Below are 23,053 nucleotides of genomic sequence, written 5' to 3' on the forward strand. Positions count from 1 at the left end.
ACGACATTCCAATTCATTATTTGCTGTTGAAAAATCACACGAAGATTTCGATCAGGTAAGATCACTTGATTTTTCAAATCATCTACGATATATTTTGTTAATATATTTTCTTTTAATTTTACTTATTTTTCTTTTAATAAAAAAAAATAAATGAAAACATAGTTATATACAAAAAATATAAAAATTTTTAATATAATTTTCGATTAATTTTAAATATAAAAAATATAATCATATTAGGGAAAAAATGAAAAAGATTAGGAAATTAATTGTTTATAAACAAAATAATGCATTTTATTCATAATATAAAACTTTCAAAATTATGTAATACTATATATATACTAACTCTTAAATTAATTAATGATACTTCACGTATTATCTAATAAATTGATATTTGGCAAATGTATAATAATTATCTCACTTAATAATTTTATTTCTTAAAATTCGAGAATGATATATGTTGTGTCGTTAATGTCGGTGCATAATCTTTCCATAATGAAAGATCTATCGAAGGGATATCGTCACAGCTTACAATAGGATTACTGAAATTAACAAAAATTTTTAAATAGAATTGTTATTAAATTATAAAATACATGTTATAATTTACGTAGAAATAGAAAACTTACAATTGAGATACTTTTTTGAAACCTCTTTGTTGCATACGTTGAATATTATCACCATTATCACAAAATAATCTGGCTATGCTAGTTTTCCGAATCTCGTTTAATTGCTCTGCAAAATTATATGATTGAATAATTAAATAACAGTTGTTATTAAGAAAAAAAATTAGGAAACTCGATACGCTAAAGTAAAACTATCTCATGAAAAATCTCAAAGGTTGTGAAGAACTCAAATTGTCCAAAAATCAAAATTAAAATTAAGTTTTGAAAGATAGGATATTTACCTATAGTGAACGCTAATTCGTGATCACCTCTTTCGAACCAATAACGATCGCCTACTCGTGTTCGATAAAATTGTTCCACGAAAATACACAGGAACGTAGGCCCAGTGAGTGTGCCTGAAATGTGTTCTTCTAACGATCCTCCGACAGTAACTTCTACGTCATCAGGACTGGCATATAATTGAGCCAATTTTTCTACGTTCTATAACATATACAACATATAACAATTTTTTTTTATCAAATCTAATGCATAAGCTTTAAGAAAATGATGACACAACCATGTGAATTATCATTATGAATTTTTATGAAATTACATTTGCAATTTATCTCACTTACATCACGTAATATTTGTAATTCATAGTGGATATTGTTATGTAAGAGAAATGTAAAAAAAAAAAAAAAAAAAGTACTGTGAACTCTACTTATGAAGTGCATAACGAATATTTTGATTTTAATAATGCATATGTCATTTTTACGTCGAGTTGCACGATATTAAATGAACGATGCATTATTTATTTATCTGCTCGCGTATTTCTTAAATTAAATCATTCTATTCTCAAAATATTCGAGTTATTATTTTTTCCTATGAACGTAAAGAAAAAAAATATATTTTTATTGATACAAAAATAATGTATAAATCATAGTGTAATAAATCCTCTGGTGTCTTCGAGATCTTATAGATTCCTAAATCGATACGCGTCATGTAATTTTGAAAGTTATTCATCGTAAATTATTTTATCTATTTCATCTTTATGAAAGTATAGACAGTTTCGAATATTTTTATATCCATTTAGAATTTCATTTTTCACTGGTACGTGTTTAGAAGCGAAATTAAATCTAATGTCTTTCCTTTTTATTAAATTGTGAAGCAAGGGGTTAAAAGGAAATATCAAATCTTCTGTATTTGAAATATCTATCTACCTACCGAGGTGGAAATATAATCTGTAAAATCTTGGAAGCTTTCGGCTCTTGGCAAACCGCAATATTCCCGGTAATTGTTGTACGATGCGATACCGTGATCGCGATTCCTTTGAATGTCTATCGCACGAAGATCCATTCCCAATGGTCTTCCGTTTCTAAATAAGAAGTGGGTGATCTGGAATAAACATTGGACAGTTTAAATAATTCGCTGCGATCGTTTCAAACGTTGTTTATATACCTCTGGATCAAAGTATTGATCGCTGGCTTTTTGCGGTTGATAAGACATGCCTCTTGTCAACTTGTCCATATTGTCATTTTGCTCGATAATTATTGGCCTGTTGAAGTAATCGCTCATCCTCACGGCACCGTCTGAAAACCGGTTCTCGTTCACCAAGCTAATGGTTTACGAGAGATACGAAATAAAATTTACAATTCGATTTATATTATCTAATTCAACGTATTGTTATTAGATATTGTTATCGTCAAAATATTACAATGTGTTAATTTGATTTATCAAATGTTAGAATGTTTAAAATATTAATGGACGACTTCAAAATGTATTTGAAAAATAATCATTTGTGTCCAGCGTTTGACAGCTTGTTCGTTTTTGTTTAAAAAGTTGTAACATCGTTGATGATTATAATGCTAATGTTTGAACTTACTCGAGGAAACCAGCGATAAGGGAATGGAAATATCTGAAAGCAGCGTTCGAGTGCTCATTCAGAGTGCTTGGATTCACGTTTGGATTATAATCGTTCACGTAATTGTTGGTTTTATACAAAATTTTGTTACCATACGTACTCCTTCTGCCTAAAAATTTAATAGATATATTTATTTATACATTTTCTTATAATTGGATTTCTGGACAACAATCTTATCTTATTTTTAGAAAAAAATAACGAAATATAATTATTGATATTAATTATAACGTGAGAAAAATTAATCGTTTCACCTAGAAATATTGGCAGCCACTCGTAATACGAAATTTGTTGATGTTCCGCGATTAAAATTCTTCGGGTCTCTTGGAAAATTGTTTCATCCGTCCAATGAGGATTTAATTTAGTTAAAACATTAGCGATACGATTATGCTCCCTAAGTAGTATTATTTGCAAAACGGTCAATTGAGTATTCTGGTTGACTCGGATATCGCCTGAAATACAAATTGAGAGACATTTTCACCCGTGTTATTAATAACGAAAATATAAATTTTTACAGTATTTTTAAAAATAATTAATTCAGTACTACAATAATTCTATATGTATGAAAGAAAATATACGCATTGTTACGTTCGCCTTTTCTTGATGAAAAGAGAAATATACATTTTATTTTAATCGAGGTGAACGTTAGATGTAATCGGTAACGTATTAATAATAAATGCAATTACTACGTGCATTATTTGAAAAGAAATCGGTGTATCTTGTTTCATTTATCCGAAGTGAAATTTTGCAACGTGATTAAAAAAAATTTTATTTTTTTAAAAAAGATGGATGTAGTAGTAAATCAAAATTAAACATCAATCTTTTCAAAACTCTTTACGAGGGAAAAGATATTTTAATTCTAACATTATTGATAGTTATAAATTCGTGAAAACTCGAAAAAATAAAAGGATATTTAATTATTCGTAAATTTTAATTAAAGATCAAAGATTACGCGTTTAACGTCACGCTATGTATTTCATTTCCCTTTAATTAGCAATTAAAAGTTTCTTTATTTTTCTAATCCTATATCATCGTACAAGAATCAAAATACATTACAGATAATTAACTATTATTTTATATTAAATTACGTTGCAAGAAAATGATTTAGGTATGTCTATTCGTTCATATAAAATTCTTCGTTTCTTAATAATTATTGAATCGTTTTAGTAGTCGATTGAATATTATTTAATCTTTTCCGAAATTCAAAGAATCCTTAAACAAGATTTAATAAAATCTCTATCCATCTTCGAGAATATCAATTAATAAAACGAATTGTAACTATTATTCTCTGCAATAACGTTATTAAATCTTACCTGCTAGATAGCAAACTTCGAGAGGTTTCATTATATCACACGATTCGGATGCGTTTGGTGCCGAGGGTGGCCATTCTCTGTTTGTTCGAACATCCACCCTCAAACGTCCATTGACGCCTGCTCGTAAATTAGCTGCTACTTGATCGTTGGATCCGTAAACCATGGAAAGGTCCAGAAAATGTGTTACCACGTTCAACTAAAAAGGATCTCTGCTCAGAATGACGAAACAAATTCCATGTGAAAGTTGGAAGTTATTTTTAAATCTTCGAGTTTAAATTCGTGTATGAGTGCAGTTATGATACAATCAGATTCGCTATTTATATCCGTGGAAATGATTAACGAACGAGCAAAACCATTAAACGTAATAGCAAACCTGTTCTGCTGGTTTGAATCGGTCTGAACAACCGTGGTCAAGGTCAGTTGTACTACGAACGAAATTGAGACATCTCATGTTAGTCTTGCTGTAGATAGGATCGTTGAAAGGTATGAGTATGGGATAACACGTTCTGTGAAGCAACGACGGATGTTGTAATTGGCCATCGTCGGTGCAACATTGTGTCTTGTGCGGCTCTGTACAAAAAGTAAAAATTTAGAAATGAATTGTTTCGGTGATAGGTAATGGAAATTGTCTATTGGAAATATTTTTTTAGAATTTTTTTTTTCTTTTTTAATTTTGAATGAAATATTCGTTGGAAATATTCTCTCTTCGTATAGCGTGACGTGGACGTAATTTATCGTTTATTATTCTTAAAAATATACTAAATTTTTCCTATTTTATTTTATGAGTTATGTTATTGTTATATGATACTAATCTCTGATTAGTTGATGTAGAAGAACTCGTAAATTTTTTTCTCTTCTTAAGTAAACTTTAACTTAAAAAGAAAAAAAAAAATAAAAAGGAATTAGGTAAAAATATTTGAACGTAGTTCAATGTGCACTTTAAAGGAAAGTGGTAAAACTGGAAAATGGTGGTATAGTAAAAAGTAGAAAAATGAACTGCAAACTCGTTTTACGTATCGATTGGAATACCAGACAGTGAATAATATATTTAAATGTAACATTTATTAACTGCGTATTGCACAAATCTTCCGCTAATTGTAAGATTTCATTTAAAACGTTGAAATTGTTAAAAAGTGAGTGAAAAATTATAACGATAAAAATTTGGATTTACTTGATTGAGTGTTGCCTTCGATCAAACCCATATCATGGGTAATAATTTGTCCCCATTGCATTGCTACCAGCGTCCATGTAGGATCATCTATGTTGACGTTTGGAAATAACGTGTAGCTGACCAGTCGAGAAAGTGGTAATTGTGATCCGGTTATCGATGTCGTAGGTGACTGTATCCCTGCAGAAATTGTGATTGAGTGAATAACAATAGTTTTTAAGAAAATGAAACGAAAATTATCGGATTTTCTTGGATTAGGGTCTTATTTTATTATTTAAATTATTCCTTTGATAAATACCCAATTGATAAATTTATTTACTTTACCTTTATTAATGATAAACGTGTTATTGTTTTAAATTTTATAATTATATTAGAAAGAAAAAAATTAAAGATTTATGAATGTGAATTTAATAAATAATGTCGGAAGTAGGTGGTGTTTGTTTTCTTTTTTTCGCCTATACGAAGGAAACTCATAAATTAATCAATTAATTTTGTACGAATAATATAAATTTCACAATTCTAGTTTATCTTTAGAAAATCTAACAATTGCAAAATTTGTTTATCACGATATTACCACATTCACTGACTGTTGTAGAATAAATGCAGTATTGGTACTTCTATGGTGGTATTACAATTTTTCTCATATTTTTTCATCCTGTAATTGGAAATATTAAAAATGTCATATGTGAAATAATTCTTTTGCTTGAATTTGATCGCTGTAGACACATGATATATTTCTTCTTTGAATTTTAAGGAATAATAATTTTTATATATTTCTACATATAGAAACTTTCTATATTATTATTACATATACATATCTGTTTCCCTGATTTTTATCTGTAATCTTTTTAGAAATTGTAGAAACATATTCTATAAAAAAATGTTTGTTGCGTTAGATAATTGGCAAGTTTCTAGAGAAATCACTAGAGGATTGCATATTATCAAAGTATTATCTATACACGTTTAACTTTTCAAAGCAACAAATAAATGTCTCTTAATTAAAATAGATCGGAATAGAAATGGGAATTATAATTCCAGAAGATTATTAATTTTATCAAACAGAACTCGTATGATTTTATCCTGGAAAAATAATGAATTTAAAAAAGCAACGCTTAGCTGCACGCGTTAATTTTTGCACGTGAAAACATGTTAAAATATTATAACATTAGGCATCGAACACGTGTTCAGATTTAATATCGAGTGTGCGCGAAAAGTTGGAAAATTAGAAGCAAAGGATTGCAGAACGAGGTTGCAAGAATGTTACAGATCGATTGCTCACGAGTACAGAGTTTGGAAATCCGTAAAGTAGCAAATTAATTCCTACGTGACCGTGTAAAACCACGGTTCAACTATAATATTGAAACAAGTTTTTGTCGATATTTGTCATGGGGGGCGTAACTGTTGGTTACAACGGGGTTTTATGGGATTTTTGCAACGTGCTGTTGAAAGTGGAAGGGAAAGGCCTGCCCTGATTCGGCACTAAGATAAATCTGCATTTATCTAAAAGATGAGACAAGAATAGAAATGTTTTGCATTTATTTTGTCCAAAGCATTTATTTTATTAAAAATAAAGCTTATTTCATTCGGCTCGTTTTCCATATTTCTTTATTTACGAATTATCGTAGATTGAAAAATTAAAAAAATTAATTTTTCTAGCTTTCCAGCTTCCAACTTTGCACAAATATCTTGATTATAATTTGTACTTCGTATTATTACTATTATTAATTCGTATTATACTACTTCACGTTCAATTCTAGAACTAGGTGTTACAAAACGATTATAATCAATTTACCGTTCCATTTCTTTAACAATTTGCGTCACACTCGCTTATTCTACTTTAAAATAGAAGTACGCTTATCTGAAATCTCATTTTTCGCGTCTATTATGTGTGTGTGTTGTTTTTTTTTTTTTTTGAGCGTTGTAATCAACGATTGTTAATAATTAAATAACAAGATTTCGTCTCGTCAATTAGAATAAAATTTTAGATCCGATTTTATCATGATTAATAGTCAAGAGGCTAAGACAAAAGACTCTTTTTCAACGTTTGTGCGCAATACAGGAGATATCAATCTGGTAACCGTTGATTTTCCATAATAATCCAATTAACACTCTATGTATGTAATAATGTAGAACGATCTGAAATTCTTTCCTCGTTTTATTAGCAAGGGGAAACGAAGCGTAACAGCGATGGTAGAATTATATCTATCTACATCGGTCCAAATAAATTTTCTATTTACATTGACACGCAATCTTTGTTATCTTAAAGAAGAAATTTTTTTTTCTTTTTTTGCTACTTTCTTTTTTACAACGAAGAAAAAAATTATGATTTGATTTTAATATCTTGTAGTTTTTTTTCTTGTAGCGATAAATCAGTTGTTTTTTTTATATTTTAATTGTATTTAATTATTGTTGAAATTTGTTGCGAAAAAGAATAATAATACTTGCTATTTTTCTGCTATAAAATACTAGTGAAGTCTACTATACTCTTTCTCGCACTTTTTCCAATTCCAAATTTCTGTTTAAATTTATTTATCGATTCGACTCGAAATTCCTTTTTTTATTAATTCTTATCGAAAAAGTTGATGATTTCCTATGCATTCAATATTTGATTTGTTTTTTTTTGTAAACGAATTAATAACGAATATAAGTTGTAATAACATAGTAAAAGAAGAACTTTGATTAGGAAATATCCAAATTTATATAATATTGTAAAGAAAGAGGGAAATTTATAGATAATTTACGTAATACAGTTCAAAAAAGACGTGACAGAAAAAGATCTTTTTAATATCCTTAAAACTTCTTCTTTATTATTTTTTCGAAGCACTCGCCACATACTTTGATACGTTGAGAGAAATCGGTGGAGAAAAACATGGTTGTGATATGTAATAACAAAGTGTTAGTCGTGGATAATTGTTTTTAACTAAATAAAATGTTAACTTGTTCGTTAGAACGAATTGGATCGGATTGTGAGTGAGTGAAAGTGGCATTCATTCGGTCAATTTTGTATTGATTACGGAAGTAATTTTTCTCGATTGTAAATGACGATAAAAATGATTGGATAACAGGAATGCGTAATGCGGATTGGGGAAAGGTACGTTTTTAAAATTTAATTTAACGTTTCATTTGTCGAATTTAACGTGTAATATAAATCATAATCTTTCTTTACGATACAAAACAAGATTTAAACAAGATTGCAATTTTTTTAATTAATTTTCCTCTCAAACGACTCAAAGAATGTTCGTATATATTCAATTCATCGTAATTAAGAATAATAATGGAAATTTGTTGTTATTAAATTTTTTATTCCTCGTTAGAAAAAAGAATCGTATACTTGTTTATTACTTTATCACTGTACCTAACCTTATCTGATTACGGGGGAACATTTTCAGAAACGGATCATTCTTACCGTCTGCGTAATTCGCCGGCAAAAGTCGCCCATATCTTGTGTTTGCCATACCCCACGTGGGATTGTTCAAGTTGTTGCACGAGCCGTCGTGCGTTCGATATCTTGACTTTGCACAATTACGGGGAAACGAGTCACCGCATCTAATCTCTTGGTGAATATCATTCGTTAAGTTTTCTCTAAAATTGAAGAATACTTATAGATGCGAATAACGAATAAAGTTATCTTGCCGTAATTCCATTTATTGCATATAATATTCCATTATTTTCTGAACCTACCTGTTATATGGAAAAGTAGAAAATGTTGGAAAAGTCGAGAACGTCCGATAAGGAAATGTACTGTACGTATTTTCGAAGACATTCGTATAACCAAAATTATAACTGGTTTCCGATCCCTCTAAATCCGACAATTTCTCTTTGTTCTCTGAAAATAAAAGATAATATATGTATCATCCGTGACAATAAACCGAAATTATACATATGAAAAGAATCGGATGAAGAATCGACCGAAAAAAAGAAAGATTGCTTTTCCTTCCGAATTTGATGTCTCCCCCTCTCCTCCGCCGTAATTAAGTCGTGCCTTTCGATCCGTTTACCCAACTCGTTTACCCGGAACCGTGCCACCCGATGCGTAACCGTTTCGATCTAATTGGAATAAAGGGATTTGTACCGGTTTACTGTCAACAGAACTTCGCCATTTTCCCACGAGAAGAGATGGTAATAGGACGACGCTCCTCTCAAAGATTTCCACGCGCGATAGAATGGAGTGCTTATTCAATGGAATTATTCTTTTCTTCCTCGGATCGGTTACGTTCACCAGCGTACCAATGTCGACGTAATAGATCGTGAAACACGCTCGTTTACCACGAGCCTTTCACCGCTTTCAGCCGGAACGATAAATGTTATAGCAACGAGACAGATTTTATCGATGTGACCGCGGCCAAGTCGGCGAATGAAACGAACCTGGTACGCTCTCTACATTGTGTACGTACTCGATATTCCAAACTCTTGGGCCGAGTTTGAATTTGAATCGGAGCGTGCACGGGGTTGGGCCGGGGCCAAATTGCTCGCGTGCCGTTATTTAGAGAGCTACGTGTTACATAAATGGCCACGTGCCCTGTGATCGGGTTTCCAAGTTTTTCGTTTCATTCCCGTTTCATTTGCGCCTACTTTTCCCGTCACGACGGTTAATAACGATCTTGGTCCGAGCGTAAATTGAGAGAAGCCTCCATTTTTTCCCTTCCCTTTCTTTTTTCACCTTAATTTATCACGAGTACTTGTTTTGGAATACGTTGCCAGTTGTCGCGAGGCCAAAATTGTACGAGGGAAATTTGATCTGTGATATATCGAAGAAAAGATTACAGAGAATAAATGATGTTTAATTGTGCGAAAAAAAGTATGCGAGTAAAGGAACTCGTTTGAGAGCAATGCCTTTCCGGTTTTGGTGTTTGTCGAGGAGTGAGAGAGAGAGATTCTTTTTCTGAATTGATAAATCAATCGATGAATATTCGTAATATGATCTGAAACGGTATAATCATTTTGGAAGATATTATTTTTATTTTATATATATATTTTTGTAATTTAGTACAAGTATCAAGTTAATATTTATGAGGTTGAGATATTTAAATATCTTATATATCTTATATATGTTGAAAGGTTTATGTTCGAATAATTTTCGCTGTCTCCGATTTCTTTTTGTGGTAGAAGAAGAGGATTAGAATTTTTTATGTAGAAATTTCTTGCAAGAGTTCTTATATTGAGCCATCCTTTCTATATATATTATATATAAGATCATAGATACAATTATAGATACATTGGATCGATACAAGGGATCGAAATTAATCATTTTCTTTCCTCGTCTCCTTTCAAATTCGAACGATCTCGCGAAAATATTATTATAGGACACCTGCCAGTGCAGACACACGACCATTTTCTACCTCGTGAACGATTTCTTGCTATTAACTTCCACTTGTTGCACAAGGAACTTGTTGCCCTGCTTTTTTTTCTGCTCTATGTTCCCTTGCCTTGATTATTAACGCTTTAATTGCCATTCGAGAAAGCAGAAACGATGTACGAGCAAAACATTCATCACCTTGAAGAAACTAGCGTATCGTATTTTTCTTTCTCTTTCTCTCTTCCTTCCGTTCCCGTCTCACTTATCTCGATCGATTTTTCAATCAATTAGATAAAATCGCGAGGAAACAAAAACCCCTTTAATATTTAATATTTTAAAGGATATTTTAAAGGATGTTTAGCCGCATTATTAATGGATTGTGAATGGTAATAATTTTTAATGATTTTTAATGAAATGGAGTAGCATGTAATTGGACTCGTTAATTATTCTTTCTGATCATATATGCTATAACACGATTATTTTTTTTAAAAAACCACAAATTCTTTTTTACGACAGTAATTTATTTTTTTTTTTAATGTTGTTACTTTGGATAGCTCATCGAACATCGAATTTGAAGTACGATAAGCTTAATCGATAAAATTGTTCTAAAATTTTTCCTCTGTCGTCCACGATCTAATTTCTTCCCTTTTGTCACAATTGTGACTATTATTATCCGAAGTCTGACTCATTCTTTCATATTTGTCATGTTAATATGATGAGTACTCTGTTTAAAATCAGATCGCGTGACTTTAAGCTATTTCAAATACAAATCTCAAAGATTTTTTTATTTTTTGTATTTACTGGTCTTATTCTTGCTACTATATAAATAACGCACGATAGAAAACACTCGGTATCACGAACTGCATGCAAACTTTGTTCAGTTTTTTTTTCTTGCAATTGTTGCAATTCCTTTTATGTGAGCTACAATTATTCTTGATCGCGTTTAAAAATATTTAAAAAATGATAACGACAATTTGTGACGATTGTTATAAATTTTGCTATAGAAATATAAGTTTACTCGATGTTTATTGTATAATATATAATTAAAATATCACAAATCATTAAAAATCATTAAAAAATATTATTAATGATAATGGTCGTAAAGATATAAAAGATTATGTTATTTTACCAAATCATTTTAATTTTATAAATGTTTTTAAATTTTATTTAATCCATACCTGCTTTTTTCGTAGATAATTTATCCTCGGATGTAATATTCTGTCCATTTATTATATTTACTTCTTCTATTGTCAATAGCGAGACAAGTAACGTTGCTGCGATCCACCATTCGTTTTGTTCTCTCATGTTTCTGAAATTTAAATATATTTTGAGAAATTGTAAAAGATATAAAAATATCTAATAAAAACTTTTTGAAATGAAAAATTATAGCATGAATAATATTCTAATGTATCTCTATATAATGAATGATATGTTCGAAATATAAATTAAAAGAGATTATTTATATCGTATTAAAATTTTTATTGTATATTACGTTTAATAAATACGATAATTTAATATATTATCGTTTTCAGATAATTTTCTTATTTATTCTTAGTTAATATTCTTAGTTAATACTCTCTTCTTCTTTAGTTTGATCTGATAAGGGAAGTGAGAGTTTGTCCGATCATAAACGAACTATTCTACTGGCGCGCAATAAAATATGCGTAACTTACATATTTACTTATCATATAATTGTTTTTCTCTTATTTCATTTCTTCTACACATGATACATATTTTTAAATCTCTCTTAATATATTATAATAATATTATCATAAAGATAAAAAATTTTTGGCGAAACACTGAGATGAAATCTTTGTGAAATCTTTTAAATTAACATTAGTTTTTGAGATGTGAAATATTGAGATATATAATAAAATGCAAATGTAAAATTGGATATAAAAAAAAAAATTTTAACTTTCCTTTTATCAAAAGGAAAAAAACGAAGGAAATAAACAAAATATAATATATCACAGTTGAAGATATTTATAGTTAATATTTCGTTCTTAATTTCATGTTGGATGTTCCTCCATTGAAACAAAGTTACGTAGATGGGCGATTTTATAGTAAAAGTTTACGTGAAACTCGGTAAATGCAACTTGCATGCAACGTGCCACGAACGTCTTCCGGTTGCATGTCATAAACTTCTTTAGATAGCCTTTATGCGCCTAAAACTATATATCTAACTAGTTTACTATTGAATTGTTGTTTTCTGCAAACAATATTCTTTCAAATATGTGATATTTCATTACTTATCTTATTTCTTTCTATTTTCATTAATGCAATTCACGACTTTTGATAAAGAAAATCTTCTTTAAAACAATTAATAAAACAGAGAGATAAATTATTATAAATTATTATAATTTAAAATTCTAGTAGTCTGATCAGATTTCAGTTCCAGTAGTGATCGTTTTATGAGAATGTTCTAATATTTATAAATAGTTATATGTGAAAATTTATTTTTACATTGGTATTTATAAAATGGAAGAAATATTATTATTAGAGCTTCTTTAGTCACATCTTAAAAAATTAATTTCTATTTAATTCATTCTTTGATTTTTTGATGACACTCTATTTTTCACATTGTTAAAGTGAAAGTTGTTTATCATCGTTTATTTTACTTTTTCTTCTGTTTCTTTTTTTTTTTTTTTTTTTAATCAATTTCTCGTTTGATTGATGAAACTAACAGAAAACTGACAATGTAATTGTGACAAGGCAATTTATATCACGTAACTGGACATGCTGAACGAGTAGTTGATACATAAACTGACACGTTCAATTTGTTTGCTTAAATTTCAAAATGATAAATTTCAGATTTTTATTTTCCTTTACTATTATATTATATTTTGTTATTATTATAGATAAAGAATGTACAACTTTTCAAATCAAATTCTTTAGAAAAATTTTTATAATAATTTCGAATTTTTTTGTCGAATCCTTATATTATTATGGGCAGAAAGTGAAACAATTAACCAGGTATTATTATATGCATATATGCATATATGTAAATATTCCACTTTATCTTATATTAGAATGTTCTGCTTTACCTCGCATAAGGTATTTTAGAAAAAAAAAAAAATTGAATATTTATTAGGAATATGATATTCCAGACTCGAATTTGGATTCAAAAAGATTTTATCACAATAAATATGATTGGAGTAGAATAATTTTTTCCTCATGATTGTTGGATCGGATTTCATTTTACTTTAAATTTCACTTTAAATTTCAAATTCAGAATAATCTTTGTATTTTTTTGGTAGTAAAAATTTACAAGAAGAAGAAATATTTTATAATATTTTGTGTGGAATAATATTTTCTTTTAAATTAAAAAAATTTGAATGAAGGAAACAGGTAATTGTTCTACTTTTTCTGATTTCTCTTGTAGCTATAACAATATTGCCAAAATTAGAAAACAATTATTCACTGAGTATCTAGAGACATAAATAGGTACTATCTTGTTGCATATATGGGAAGTTATTCGTAATTGCATTTCTATTATGTTAGTTTTTCGAGGAAACGTTTTCAAAAAAAAAATTCTGCATGGAGTAGTAGACATTTTTATTTTATCTTGGACCATTTGAGAAACAGCGTGATATCTCCACATTTCATAGTAAACGTTTTTTACTATATTTATCATACAATTAAACATCGTTTATACAAAAAATTATTAACTCGATTTTACTTGGAAATAGTTTTTTACTTTTGGAATTGTTTTCATATAAAATATTTACATTCGAGTCTTTTTTTTGAAAACATTTCTTTTTTTTTCAAAATACTTACGAAGAATTCGAATCTGGTTTAATAAAATTTAAATTTACTCGTATTTGTAATGCCAGCATTGTATCGAAAGTTTTATTTTTAATGTTTTCCAAATTTTATTCTAGTCACGAGACCGTGATCGATTACGAAAATCGTTTCAATTTATGCTACACGAATATATTTTTACTTATATCTTTTATTTAAAAAAAAAAAAATATGGAAATATCACAAAAAAAAATCTCAATTATATTAAATTTTCTACTTTTTACTGGAGATCGATTTGTCAAATATAAAAGTTAATATTAAAACACATCTGATAGTTGATACAAAATAAAAATATCTTTTTCTCTATATAGAAATAATTTTATTTCAAAGAAATTTACAATAAGTTTGGAATAGAGCGAAGAAAACTATTTTCATTGGTGAATATATATAAAAAAAAGAAAAATTCATTTTACAAGAACAATCTTTTGTAAATCTAAATCTGATTTATCAGATATCTCTTTCTTTTTCGCTAGAAAGTAATTATACAATTTCTAATTTTTCATTCCATCTTTTCCATCCGATCCGAAAGACTTTTCCGCGGAAAGTAAACAAAAAAGGGAATATAATCACTCGATATTTTTAATTCATTCTAAAACATTCGTGATTGTTAGCGGAAAATTCCACTTTCTTCCACAAGGAAATTCTATACAAGGATATTTTCACGCGCTAATTATGAGTTGTGAAGCCGTGTAATTGCGTAATTCGGTTTCCATTACGCCTCGAAGGTTATACGATTTTAACGCCTATTATCTCCATGTCTCAATCGAGATCGTTTTGTGATTCGATCCATCAAGAAACGCGTAAATATTTCTTCTTCTTCTTTTTTTTTTTTTTTCACACTTCGTGCGTTCTTTTCGTCCTTTTTCCTTTTCCCTTTCCTTCGAACTTTCTTCTTAATTAACGTCACGGGGGAAAAGGAGAACAGGAAAGGAGAATAAGAAAGTCGATTGTTGATTCGCTGTTCCCGTCCTCCAAGTATATTGTGCAATCGTTTTATCGATATTTCCAGAGGAAGTAACGGAATCCTGGAATACCTTCGACTTTTTGAAGCAACAGGAAGGGGGGAGGAAAAGAACCATTTTGTATTCATACATATCGTGAAAAGAGCACATTCGTCGGTTGAGATTTTTGATATGGAAATAAGTTAGGTATTTGAGATATCTTTTCAAATTGCAGATGATAAATTTCAGACGATGATGACCTGGAAAATTTTTGGCGTAAATCGTAAATCAATCATATTAAATTAACTTTTGAAAAATTTTTGAATTTTGATTGGGAATAAAACGAAACGATAGAGCATTAAAATCTGAATATTTTCTAAGTTTAAAGTTTCGTTTCTATTAGAAAATTCTTTTTTAAGAAGATAAAAAACAATAGTACCTTAAATATTAATTATTTTGCCAAAGTAATATTCTAATATATTAGATAAATAATTAATCCATGCTGATAAAGTTTTTTATGATACAATTTGTTAATTGGGCTTAAAAGCTGTACCAAGGTTTATTATTGATCGTGCACATAAATTTGTTCCCGGAAAATACGATGTTGAAGTTCGTTTACCACGATTTACTGTGCGATGATCCTATTCCACGGGACGTAACGAATATTGTGATGCATAAATTTGCATCGAGGGAATGTGATTTCTCAACTTTCCGAATTAAAAAGTATTGCAAAATTGAAAAGTTCTATTTTTGTTGGAAACTTTGCGTGTATGCAACGTTTTAGTAGTGATATTTGTATTACCGAAATATGTTGTTGCCTTGTTTATATCTTTCACTTCAATTTTTAACGATAGTTTTTTTATTATTGTCATAACTTTGCAATTCTTAATCATTTCACACAACAATGCGTCGAATATAAATAGATTCATATACAATACAATTCGTATTTAATAATCTCAAGTTATTTGAATTATATGGAACAGAATAATACAGAATATTATTCTTTATTTCATGAAAAATTGAATTTTTCTAAATTTTCCACCTAAGAACGAAAAGTTATTCCATATATGTTCAACTGTAAAACATAAATACAAGTAAAAAAAATATAAACCGTTTGCATATAAGAATGATGCATATAATAAATGTAGAATTTATCAAGTATGAGAAATCTAATGTTTCACAATGTTTATAATCGTTCGACGAATTTAAATCTACATCCATTATACATATACATTTCATGAATGTCTGAACACATAAATGAAACGATCTAATCTCGCGTTTGCCTGTCTCAAATCATGCAATTAGATAATTACTTGTCATTACGAGCTAATATCGGGTCGAATAAAAGCATTTGACGTCTCGCGGAAGAATGAGCAAACGAGCAACTAATTTGTAGGTTAGTTTATTGCCGATCGATCTCCTTTAATCGCGTTATTAATAAAAACGTCTTTCAACGCTTTTTATTTAATTATTCGGGTCTGTCACGATTATCGAGTTTCATAGTGGAAAGTGTTAGCTCATAACACTTTTTGAGAAATCGTATCTGTTATTCATGAGATTTCATGGGGGATAGAGAAGGAAATACTGGATATTCCAGATATAACCAATTTATTCGCAATGTTGCGGGACTAGTTTTTCGTAAGGAATCGTGAAATACGATTCATATTTTTCACGTAACCGAAAGAAATGGTATACATGAATGAGCTAACGTAATTCCAGATTTTCATTTTCTAATTTTTAATTAGGAAGAATTAAGGTAAATTGTAATTATATTATTTGTCTCTAATTACGGTTTAATTAGAGATGTTCATAGATAAATTTGCAACGATCGTTGATATAGAGAAATGTCGTCTCATATAAAATTTTAATACAGTTCGTTCGAGCAACGAATAAGAATATGAGATAGCTTTTTTGTTTTTTGATTTATGATGCTGGAACATTTAGATATCGTAAAAAATTTGCAAATCGTTGTTTACTTTTTTTCAAATTAAAACAAAATCAGAGAAATTTAAATAGTAACGCGTGATGTGATTTATGAAAGTTTTGATAAAATTTTATTTTACTTTTATATTCCGATTATTTTACGATAACTTACATTCTTTAGTTTTTTTGAAATCGATGAATAAACTTTCTATTGTGATAGAAATTTGTGGTAAGAAGAAACGAATCCAATCAAAAAGAGATTCAATGAACGATGACGATTCTTGCGAAAGATTTTTCCAATGATAATTTTCTTAAAATTACAAAAATTATTTTCACACGAGTTTAATAACGATTTATCACTCGTTGTATCGTCTAATTCGAAATAACTTTTCCAAATTTACATTTCTTACCAATCTCTCTTATTCCCAAACGGATATTCCAATTATTTTAATATCTTTATAAATCTTAATAAACGACACGTATTCCATACATAATCATGATTCGCATGACATTTATCCGACTTTAATACACCTGATAACGTCGAGTAAAATTTAACAAATGGAATATTTTCTCCAACATCGTACGTTGCTGAAACGCGGGAATTACGACTCGTAAATTTTTACGCGTCATAATTATGCGAGAAATTGTCGTGAACATGCTGGCTGCTTTATGTTTTCCCGTATAATTCAATTCACACTGGTGAAACGGTCACGCGACGAAACTCGATGATAATCTGCACCGAAATGAAGGCAACGAATGAAGAGAGGGAAGAGAGATGTATTATAATTTTGCGTTAGAATATCCTAGAATATCGACAATCTATCCGTTTTCTGTCCGAATCGATCAACGGGCAAAGTTTTACCGATAATTCGAACGAGACTGGATTTCAAAACCCGGCGGTAAACGATATCTGTTTGGCAGAGATTGAGAAACCGTTTCGTTCGGTGAATTTTCTGCGGTCGCAAATCAGAATGGCATTCAATGGAAAACGAACAAGTATGTGAATCCAGTTTTTCTCATTTTTATGATTTTACGGGTTTTCCAATCTCGGTTAATTGCAAAAGGATTAGATTATTCATCAACAATTGTTGATACCAATCACATTACATCAGATTCCAATTGTTAAATCGATCCGAGTTGTAATTAAATAATTCCATGTTAATGTGTACAGTCAGTGACAAATAGAAAATTCTTGTTTTTATTGCGAATTTTTTTCTATACATCTTTTCTCGATTTAGATTTCTTTGAAGAAATGATTCCAATCCTCGAGGTATCAACATATTTTTCTTAATATAATAAAAATTTGTTTGTAACGTTAAGATATCACATTGTTTTAAAAAATATTGATTTCAAAAAAATTGTTATCGTATATTACATTCCATTATTATTTTATGTATTAATTAAATTTTATTTTACTAATCTATTATGTATTATTAATTATTTAAAAACTTATAATTGTATTATATATCTTTACTAGTTGATTTATATATTTCTTTGATTTATACTTTTTTGAAACGTTTGACGAAACGTGCGATATCTTCTTTTGTAACTTGTTTTTATAAAATAATTAATTTTTCTCATCCTATTTTTCTTCAACGATTTGACCGAACATTCGTATTTTATCTTTTCCAATCTTGAAGCGTACAAATGTTCCTTAAATAAAAAATATGCGTTTAATTTAGCATGACATGCTCTAATACATTACATAAAAAAAAGCGTAATATTGAAAATATTGCAAGTATAATAACAAGTGTAAGCGTTATCCATTATGCAAAACTCACTTAATCATTTGATTATGTAAAAAGTATTTAACCATATCGATAATTTCAAATGACAATTTAATGCATTATTTAAATTTAACAATTTTTACACATGATGATTATCTCTCATGATATATTACGTAGAAAACATATGTTAATTATATGGAATTATTCAATTGAAGTCTATTTTAATATCTATTATGATTTTCTTTTCACAATGGCTCCTTTTATTATATGCATTCCGATACAATTTTGCATAATTTTATTTCGATTCGTTTTTCATATTATTATTGGCCTAAATGTTTATTTCAAAAAATTGTGAGAAAACAAATCTAACCAAGTTAAATCATATAATGGCAAATTTTTTTTCCCCTTCTTTTCTTCTTCATTAATGATTCTTGGCACCATTTTAGCGTCAGTTATGTGAACGATTCGAACAATAGAAAATGTAATGAAAAATGAATGGAGCTCGTTCGATAAAAAAATCGAATGCTATTCTATTTATAATTTGCGTTTTATTTCAATTTGAGAATGTGACTATGTATTAAATGTATTAAATGTATTAAAATAAAAACATCTCAATGTACTCAAGGCTGTTCGATAATTGTAAAAAAAAAAAAAAAAAAAAGAAATTAGCAAATGAAATCTTAGAATAAACATGAATCGTCAAAATATCATTATTTGAAGGCTAACTACTTTCACACATTATTCACGAATTCTATCAGGGAAGCACGTATATATTAATTCATTAGTCATTAAATAGTCATCAGGCAGATATTCACGAATGAAATCCTGGAATAAGCGTGAATCATTTATTGTGATTGACATTATGCTTTTCATCTTTCCCTCATTTCAATCCCGTTAGAATTTACGACTGAAACTAATAATAATAATAATAATAATAAAAGAAAAAAAGAAAAAAAATGATAAAGAATGAAAGGCGCATCGTTACGTAAATATTTTCACAAATTGTTGTACATTTTGTCTTATTGTTCGAATAATCGAATCGAAGGATACGCATGAGCGAATACACTCAAGATTTCCCTGATGATGGTCGCTCCACAAAGACCGAAGAAATATTAATTCTCCAATTGAAAGGGAGAAAGTGCGGGCGTTGTATTTCGCTACTTCAATCGCAGAAAGTGGCGTGCGATCAATCTTTCGTTAATTATCTTATTTATGCGATTAATTATACAAACATATGAGTGCATTTTATATACCCTGGTTGAAATTGGTTCGAACAAATCATTTCCCGCTTATTTTAAATAACTCAATCGCAATGTGTAAATTACAAAGCGTCGAATATATAATATGATATAGATAGATAATAAGGAAAGATTAAAGGCCTAATTAGTAATTGAAAATTGGACAAATTATACAGTTTTAAAGTTTCGCTTATTATCCGTGGAAAATAAAATATAAGAAATAATTTCGTCGATAGTTAAATAACGATATTTATAATGGATAACTATGATAATAGTAATTGAAAAATAAAACGTGTAGCGCTCTTTATTTAAGGAAAAAGTATACAATAGGAATTAAATATTGGTTATTGGTATCTGTCGTTTTATTCTTAACAGCAATGAATAAATTAAACTTGAACTAAATATAGGATTTAAATACTATATAAATATTATGTAAATTTAATGTAAATGTTATTTAAATGAAATTTTTCACTGGAATATTGGTTACTCAACGTAATAAATATTTGTTTTCATTTCAGAATGCAATTTGTTTGATTTATTCGATTATTTGAAAATTTATTAAACACAATATCAAAGATATTGATATTAAATAATATTTAAAATATAAAATTAATTATAAAGTATTTTCATTTTTTCTCTTTTTAGATATGTTTCGTATTAGAAACATATTTCCACTAAAAAATATTAATTATTTAAATGATTGATAATCTTCATTTATTATTCTACGTCTTGTTATCACGCTGTATGCATTTTACAATTCGTATAAATATGTAAAATAAATCTTTCTTTAGATATGCGAAATAATGATATAAATACTCGATTTGATTGATTCGATTGATCAATCACATTCTAAGAAATTATTTTTTATATGCACGTTTTTATATTATTACATTATCGTAAAATCACAAAATATTAAAAGTAAACGATAAATCGCGTGCAATTATAGGAAATTGGAATGATTTATTAAATTATATCAACTTTCAATTAATCCAATTAATAATCGAAGAAACGAAACGTTATATTTAAACGAACAGAAATATACATTCTAATGTGAAATTTGAAGAAAACATTCGATTTTGTATTTCGAACTAATTGATTCAATTATTTATTATCAATTAATAACAATGTATTTATTTTTATATATTATATATCGTATTAATATATCAATTTCATTCTACGTTATTTGATATAAAAGTTGATTGAAAAATGGTATTTTCTCCAATCTTCTCCAATCTCTTCTTCTTTTATTTTACATTTTATGATTCGTTTATATTATTTTTCAGAAATTAATATTTTTTGAGAAAAATGAATATTTCCAAGAAGAAGGAAGGAAACATTGGAACAAATTTAACAACTAAACACAATTAAAGTGTCGAGTGGAATGTACTCGTGTAAGTTTTAAGCATTATTTAACCTTTAATTGTCAGAATCTTCACACGGTAGTTACTTAAATGGCAAGTTCAAGGCATTTTCTTTACTTGATCACATTGCGCTGTTTCAAATATGTAATACTTAGAATATAGAATATTTAGTAATAGTATAATTATAAAAGGAATGATTTTATTTAAAAAATTGTTTTCTTTATTATAATAAGATTAAAATCTTATTCTAAATTGGAGAAAAATGAAGAAAAAAATGCTTGAAATATTTTCCATTGAATAACACCAATAACATTTAAAGCAAAGAAGAATTTTGAGATTTTTTTAAATCATAATTCTCTGAATTACATATTAAATATTTTTTTATCAAATATTCTTTTGTCAAATGATTGATTTCATTGAAAAAAATAAATATATCTGTTATGGATAATTTTATAATCAAATTTGTAAAATTATTCGTGAATTAAATGCAATTGATTTTACATTAGAAAGTGAATAGCTATAAATTTGCCTGTCATTTGATGTTTCTCTTAAAGAATTGTCATATAAGTTTATTGTATAATAGAAAAAGAAAGTATATAGAAACGTCGTTTAATATTAAATAGGCATTTGAAGATATTTTTAGAATTTACTTATGGTATTTAATGATAATGATTTGATTTATGCGATAAATTTTTTTGATTATGTTCATTAAAACTTATTTCAAACTTATTCAATTATTGTAAATAAGAAAATGAGATTCTGATTTATAAAAGCAGCAATTTATAATATGCTTCCATTTTTCCATAGTACCCATGATATCAATTCATAAAAAAGAAAAAAAAGAAAATAGAGCAGATATATCAAAAGTAGAAAAACAGTTTTGATTCACGGGTTGCAATTCAATATAAAATCTATTCGCTCGGCCTAATTTGCATAGAATGAAACCCACCGAAAAATTGTTGACTCCTCGATAACTTGATTCGGCGCACAAAACCTATTTAAAAAAGAGTAAAAAACGAAACTTCACTTCATACACGATCTCTGGTATACCAAACACGTATTGGCAGAACGACTGAACGGGTGCGAGATACGAGTCGAACTTTATAAATGGTGGGAGAAAGTACAGGGAGTACGATCGTGGATCGACAAATACCCCACGCTGTCAAAAGTTCTTGGTTTACGAGGATTTTTATCATCGAACCACGTTCTATTCCAATGGTTAACTTTGGAGAGGATTGCATGCCTCGAGATTCCTTCCGGTTATTCTTATGAGTTTGTCTTAGATTTGATTACGATTGATTACGATGAAACACTCGAATCTTAACATCTAACATTCTGTTTAATTTAAAAGAGTTTTAATTTATTCCAAAAAACTTGAATCGAAATACTTCAATGTTCACTGTTGTTATATAGCAATATTTTTTGATACATTTCATTCGTTCCTTTTTAGAAATTTAAAATTTTACAAATAGATATTGGTATAATATTATGTTGCCATACGTGAAAGTATTAATTTGTATACTTTATATTTCGTGTATGTAGACCAATTTGCTCTCTAGTTTAAATATTTCAATTATAAAATTGTTCTTTTTAAATTCATTTATTCAAAGTTATTACACAATCATAAATGTTTGAATTGTTGTTATCTGTGTCTAGTATTCGATGCTTCCTTTTCAACATTCCTTAAAGTATATAAATCTAAATAGATTTCATTATTGTTTCATAGACTTATAATTTGTTAATACTTGAGCTTAAATTTTTATCAAAC

At 28.4% G+C, this 23,053-nt stretch overlaps 1 protein-coding gene across 3 annotated transcripts; it reads right to left on the reverse strand.

Annotated features, from left to right (window-relative positions):
* Positions 1 to 262: 262 nt before the first annotated feature.
* LOC108002461 (peroxidase) lies at positions 263 to 22,373 on the reverse strand. Of its 3 annotated transcripts, XM_017064154.3 has the most exons (14): positions 22,235 to 22,373; positions 11,473 to 11,603; positions 8,680 to 8,824; positions 8,405 to 8,580; positions 5,002 to 5,178; positions 4,204 to 4,400; positions 3,831 to 4,026; positions 2,772 to 2,969; positions 2,482 to 2,629; positions 2,058 to 2,214; positions 1,824 to 1,994; positions 902 to 1,100; positions 624 to 729; positions 263 to 539 (listed from the first exon to the last, which is right to left on the reverse strand). In XM_017064154.3, the coding sequence occupies exons 2-14, from the start codon at positions 11,597 to 11,599 to the stop codon at positions 428 to 430; spliced, it is 2,109 nt and encodes a 702-aa protein (XP_016919643.2). In that variant the 5' UTR covers positions 11,600 to 11,603; positions 22,235 to 22,373; the 3' UTR covers positions 263 to 427. The 3 variants fall into 3 exon arrangements, with proteins under 3 accessions (XP_016919643.2, XP_061933487.1, XP_061933488.1); XM_062077503.1 differs by lacking the exons at positions 11,473 to 11,603; positions 22,235 to 22,373 and adding an exon at positions 9,071 to 9,363; XM_062077504.1 differs by lacking the exons at positions 11,473 to 11,603; positions 22,235 to 22,373 and adding an exon at positions 9,226 to 9,360.
* Positions 22,374 to 23,053: the final 680 nt, after the last annotated feature.

The sequence above is a fragment of the Apis cerana genome, linkage group LG7 (genome assembly GCF_029169275.1).
Source record: "Apis cerana isolate GH-2021 linkage group LG7, AcerK_1.0, whole genome shotgun sequence".
NCBI classification, from domain to species: Eukaryota; Metazoa; Arthropoda; class Insecta; order Hymenoptera; family Apidae; genus Apis; species Apis cerana.

What these genes read in the sequence shown, in the direction of transcription:
- LOC108002461 (XM_017064154.3), bottom strand. Translation starts at nt 11,599, where the DNA reads ATGAGAGAACAAAACGAATGGTGGATCGCAGCAACGTTACTTGTCTCG. An exon ending in TCTACTTTTCCATATAACAG is followed by an intron (nt 8,581 to 8,679) that starts GTAGGTTCAGAA and finishes CTTCAATTTTAG; the next exon opens with AGAAAACTTAACGAATGATA. An exon ending in TTCAAAAAAGTATCTCAATT is followed by an intron (nt 540 to 623) that starts GTAAGTTTTCTA and finishes TGTTAATTTCAG; the next exon opens with TAATCCTATTGTAAGCTGTG.